Raw genomic sequence first — 5,521 nt, 5'->3', positions numbered from 1 at the left:
TACATGATTTTTGTTCGCAAGAAACAACCAGTCTCAACAATTCCATCCACATATCACAAGCTGTGTCGAGAAATTGTGTGCTCTGCTACACCAATTGAGCTTCGTGCATCTCCGGTAGTTGCTGCTGTTCCTTGTTGTCAATTTCTTGTTCATAAAGTTCATACTCCTCAGGCATCTCCCACTGTTTGTCATATTATTATCCATCCACCATAAATGTCCAACTTATAAATCTAGTCCAACTCTAATTCCAATGAATATACAAACATAGAAAGAAAAATAAAGGAATCCTTACTCTGCTTTCACATGTCACGCAATTATAGTAGTACAATTCTCCATCGGGAGAGATGTGCTCGCTCCACTCGCATTCTATAGGGTGTGGGTGTTCCACCATGGCAATCGCTGCCGATGCACTACTGGTGCTCGGCGGTGTCGTCGTCGTCTTGCATCCTCCATATGAAGACTGCGAATATATCCAACTGGTGTTACTAACCAAGGAAGAACACAACACCAGCAGAATAATGAGACAACAATTCGAGGGTACCCAACAAATATCGCTTTGTTATAAGGATGCACTACTATATATGGCTCTCAAAATTGGAATCAATTGATAATTACTGCAATCAATACCATCATTTAAATATTAAAATTAAATATATTGAAGGAAGTTGCCATATAATCAGAGGGTGACATTCAGATACTCAGGAACGTAGCAAGTTATTAAACAGTAAAAATAGGATACTGAAATAGGCCGATGGCCAACAATATGAAGATGTAACCTTGGGCATCACTGCTATTTCTCTGCATGTCTAGTAAATTTAACACGAGCTATTATAAAGTGCGATGTGTAGTCTAAAGCCTAGCATGGATTATAATAATCCAAGAATGTAACAAAACCAACGTTAACTGGAGAAAAGGGCATGTCAGCAAAAACTTTTCACCCAGCCAGAAAGTGGGCTAGAACTAAAAGGAGGGGACATCTGGAATCTGGATAAGCAGAAGCACACAAAGCCCAAGATATTCAGACAAGACATTGTTATCACACAGCAAAGGTGCCCCAGCAACTAATCGGAACTTGCAAACTATGTTGTACAACTCCAAAGCTTTATAATGTTTCAGGGAAGTCTTCTTACGGCTGCTAAAGTTCTAGGGAAAAAGTGCTAGATGAAAATTGAAGCTTATCAAACAAATGACACCACCACCAAATTTCAAGTTGTAAGATATGGTGAAACGGGCAATGAAACAAAGGTGGCCAAGGTTACTCACCTTGCTCCGTTGCGTTTCATTTGGCATCATATTCCCGCTAGAGGGGTAGTTCGGATATGAAGTGGGCCTGGAGGAAAATCAAATCAAGACATGGTGTTGATGAACAATATAGAAACTGACAAAAAGTCACCCATGCAGACCAAGACGAAGGACACAACTGATTTATGGTCAAGGACCGAACACAAATAATGGTTCCTTAAGCAAACACACAAAACACGAATATAAATGGAAAAAACTTTGAAAGAAATCATTGTTTCCACTAAAATGCTCGATTTGATCAGAAGAACCAAAGCTGTTTCAGGAATATTCCGTAAGCAACGGCATGCGCATGCGGCTAGACAATCTCTTCTAATCATGAAACTTTGCCAAAGAAACAGTTCAAACCATACAACATTTGCAGGTATCGATTAAACAAAATACAAATAGAAAATATTCTCTTATAACATGATACCTAGAATCTACCCTTGGCTTCTTGGGATCTGCAAATCGAACAACCAATGGTTGATCACACCCCTGAATCAAAACGAGCATCTTAGGTAAATTAATTTTAAGGTGAGATAGGAAAATACACAAATAAGCATAAAAGCTTACTCTCATCACATATGATCCATGTAAAGCCTCAATTGCTGCAATTGCCATATCTCGACAAGAATATTGGATGAATGCACATCCTTGAACACCATACAAAGTATTGAGGAAAAACGTGAATCATCCAATTACATACAAGGGTTTTGCAAAACATTCAAGAGGCAAGTAAGAACATGTGAAAAGGTAGGGGGACAAAATAATTTATAATCTATTGATAAAATATTTGTGGATGAAAACAATGGACTTGATGAATTGATTTTAAATAATAGATTTCAAATGACTAGTTTTTCAAGTCAATGGATTCGAAAACTATCCAAATGATTTAATGACTAAAGATTTGAAATTCAAAATCCACCAAATCTTTCCAATCCAAACACCCCCAAAATAACTTAGCTGTGGAAGAGACCAAGAGAAATCACAAAGTACACACCGCGGTTTTGCTTGAATTCATCCCGGATAATATAAATATCTTCAATAATACCAAATGGAGAAAATATCTGGCAATAGAAGCATTCATTCACTCAGAATATGAAGAGGAAAAAATCATTTGCTAAAATTCTCTCTTTATTGCAATTGGTACAAACAGCTTAGTTTTCATGAACACAGTAACGTTATAGAATTTGAAAATGCAGAATGCCAATTGCACGTCATGGTAAAAAAAGTGCCTGTCCATAGTCCGCAAAAGTGAATAAAAAAGAAATTTAAAGTTGCCACATGATATGTTCAAGTTCAAAAACAAGTGATGCAAAACGGAGTTCTTATAGAGCAACATCACAAGGAACAACATGTTTTATTGATGGTAGCAAAAGGTACAAAGTAAAAATGTAAGTGAATTCAAATGCATTACAACGGAGACAAGCTAACAGATACCATAGAAGACTGGAGAGATAACACCTATCACTGACAAACTTTAACAAGGTACATACTTCTTCAATTTCCCATTTCTGAGCCTGTTTGTTCAAGTAGTTGACATACAACTTAAGGACATGCGCAGAAAAGTTGCCTACAAATGAAAGAGACATCAGATCAGAAAGAATCTATGCAAAAAATGTAGTCTAGGGGTAAATTTCTATCTTAGTCAAAAGCAAACAATTGTAAATAATCTAGGCATGAGAAAACAAACAAAATGCACTAGAGAAATTTCGATTTATAACATGATGAGCAGGAAACTTAAACTGTTCATAAAGTACACTGTTTATAAAGGGTTTGGTGATAAAATCCTAAAATGTGAAGAAGACACATATTCTCATTCTAATTGGATATGTGACTAAAAATGACATTTAATAAATTAACTTGCTAAATTTTAATGACATTCAGTGTAATGGTAAAATAGAACATCACTAGGCCAATGTCAGACAGACGCGGGTGACCCCCACCTCTGTTACAGTAACATTCAACGTGATTTGTAAGAAAACATATTAACAAAATTTATGAATAACAAATGAACAACAATGAGGTGGATCATATAAACGGACATTAAATATACCCCATATGTGAACAAATAATCTATTAGGATTAAGTTAAAGCAGCTAAGGAAGAGTCGGTGATAAATTGAAACAAAAAAGAACTAAAATTTGTAAGGACTAAAACACTGCAGTACTCATCACACAGTTCTATAGTCCCTGAAGCCATCAGGGTTTATAGTTATTGCAGGTAAAACTAACACAGCCCACAATTTCAGCATGATTCTATGGACGACAACAATTTCGATAAGAGTTAGACTATAAGCACATGACAAAATTCGAGAAAAATATCTCCACTCTATGTTCAAACCTCTAGCATTGTACCAGATAATCGTAGCATTAAGGTGAGTGAATGGGAAACGACTTACAGATTTTCCTAATAAATAAAATTTCTAAACAAATATCTTGAGGAAGTAAGGTGTAGGGACTTGTAGTAGCTTAAATCCTTGAGTAACATAGAGAGAGAGAGAGAGAAATTGGAAGAAATCCAAAATAAACAAAATAGTGATTGAAGCTAGAATACAAGCACCAATGCGATCTCGTTCACCATCTGCATATTTAACTGTTATAGGAGTCATCCCCTGGAAGAAAATGAGATAATAATCATATCAGACGATACAAGACTGAAAATTGCATTTAAGAAAATACACTCTTCATAGATCTCAGCAATATTTGATAACTAACCCTGCCGAAAGTAAATTGACCGTGTAAAGCCCAAATAGCTTGCTCAGCCTGCTCTATTGTTGCATACTTCACAAAGCAGCATTCTAGAACGAGCAACAAAAATCAAGAATTTTTTTTATCTTCTATATTGAAATCAGAATAAGAATCGAGCTTCCAGGAATAGCAACATCTGGAAAGGTGAACATAATCAATTGAGCAAAAACAGCAATGAAAGTCGATCACATAATCTGCGTAACATGCAGTTTTATGGTCTTTTTTTATAAGAAAATTCTTAAAACAAAGGAAGACCAAATGCATGCCATTTTAAATTGAATCTTGGAGCAATGATACACGCCCCATAAGCATAGTTAATACTAAAGGTACAAGACTCACAAACAAACATAGGTGCCTTGGAGAGTGGACATTAATTACAATGTTCTAAATTCTAGATGTCCAAACATTTATGTCGCTAGCATCCAATATGAACTTCAAAAAATTATACGATGGCAATAAAACAACTGCCATTAGTATATAAGCAGGCATATGCTTCACCGAAGAACTGTGACTCAGCCTGTGCCTAGGTTTCAGTATTGCACCTCAGGTTTGCACCACACCTTAACCTAGGTACACCGAGGTTTCTAATATTTATGTCTCCAAACTTGGAGAAATCTAGCAAAACCACTACTAACTCATATTCCAACCCCTTAACATAGAGCAATAGGGCAATTAATTCATAATATCAAGAACTGAGGCTATTATTACAAGGACGATACCAATCAAAACCGACTATAATCACATCCAAAAAAAAACCACGCCAAAATTGCAGCAAAAATACGACATTTAACTAGGATTCATGATAGTTTCAACTATAAGCAATGTGAGTTTCAAATCACATATAAATCTTCAAAATAAAAGTTGGCGCAAAACAATATCATTTAAGGGTACCGTTACTTCATACCCTGCTGTAAACCGGTCACCTTATCCTTGAGAAGAACAATCTCAACGATATGTCCATGTTCACCGAAAACGGCGTCAATCTGAAGTTAAAAGACACAAAAAGTACTCTTGAATTTGGCATTCACATTCCTCGTGTAGTGCAGCGTAATTCAGTTAGTTTAGCCACGTACTTCTTGTTCAGTTGTTGTTCTCGGAATTCCCGACACATATAGCTTCACGAAACCGCCGTAATCAACACCATCTGTCGAAAATTTCGCTGTGAGAAATCGTGACCAGACTGGATAAATATTAATCAGAAAAAAAAAATTTTGAAAACACGCGATTACTGATGCGAGAAAATTGTCTCTTTTGACACGATTGAGGCGGAACGTGACTGAAACTGGTGTTAGTGTGGCAGCCAGGTAACTGATTCTGCTCGCCTTTGAAAGTTTGCTCGTGGGGGAGTTGATGCAGCTGACCAGCGTCTGAAGTAAACGGCGGCGGCGGAGTGAAGTTATCGACGCGGCGTTGGAGTTCATCCATGGCACCACTTTTTTTTCTTTTCTTTTCTTTTAATAAAAACAGATGTTAATTTACTGGGGTGTCTA

General features: G+C 36.6%; 1 protein-coding gene across 2 annotated transcripts; it reads right to left on the bottom strand.

The window, feature by feature from the left end:
- Positions 1 to 5,521, bottom strand: LOC142547137 (flowering time control protein FCA-like). Of its 2 annotated transcripts, none has more exons than XM_075655254.1 (12): positions 5,261 to 5,521; positions 5,105 to 5,175; positions 4,936 to 5,014; positions 3,999 to 4,081; positions 3,838 to 3,895; positions 2,778 to 2,854; positions 2,282 to 2,348; positions 1,855 to 1,934; positions 1,715 to 1,776; positions 1,264 to 1,330; positions 293 to 460; positions 1 to 181 (listed from the first exon to the last, which is right to left on the bottom strand). In XM_075655254.1, the coding sequence occupies exons 1-12, from the start codon at positions 5,454 to 5,456 to the stop codon at positions 86 to 88; spliced, it is 1,104 nt and encodes a 367-aa protein (XP_075511369.1). In that variant the 5' UTR covers positions 5,457 to 5,521; the 3' UTR covers positions 1 to 85. The 2 variants fall into 2 exon arrangements, with proteins under 2 accessions (XP_075511369.1, XP_075511378.1); XM_075655263.1 differs by having other exon boundaries at positions 3,844 to 3,895; positions 5,261 to 5,520.

This window comes from Primulina tabacum, chromosome 1, assembly GCF_025594145.1.
Source record: "Primulina tabacum isolate GXHZ01 chromosome 1, ASM2559414v2, whole genome shotgun sequence".
NCBI lineage: Eukaryota > Viridiplantae > Streptophyta > Magnoliopsida > Lamiales > Gesneriaceae > Primulina > Primulina tabacum.
This window is presented reverse-complemented; position numbering and strand designations above follow the sequence as displayed.

Excerpts from the sequence above, each read along its gene's own strand:
- LOC142547137 (XM_075655254.1), bottom strand. The coding sequence starts at position 5,456 with ATGGATGAACTCCAACGCCGCGTCGATAACTTCACTCCGCCGCCGCCG. Across the intron at positions 1,777-1,854 it reads ATGGATCATATGTGATGAGA|GGGTGTGATCAACCATTGGT; the intron begins GTAAGCTTTTAT and ends GTTTTGATTCAG. Across the intron at positions 182-292 it reads GCGTGACATGTGAAAGCAGA|TGGGAGATGCCTGAGGAGTA; the intron begins GTAAGGATTCCT and ends TATGACAAACAG.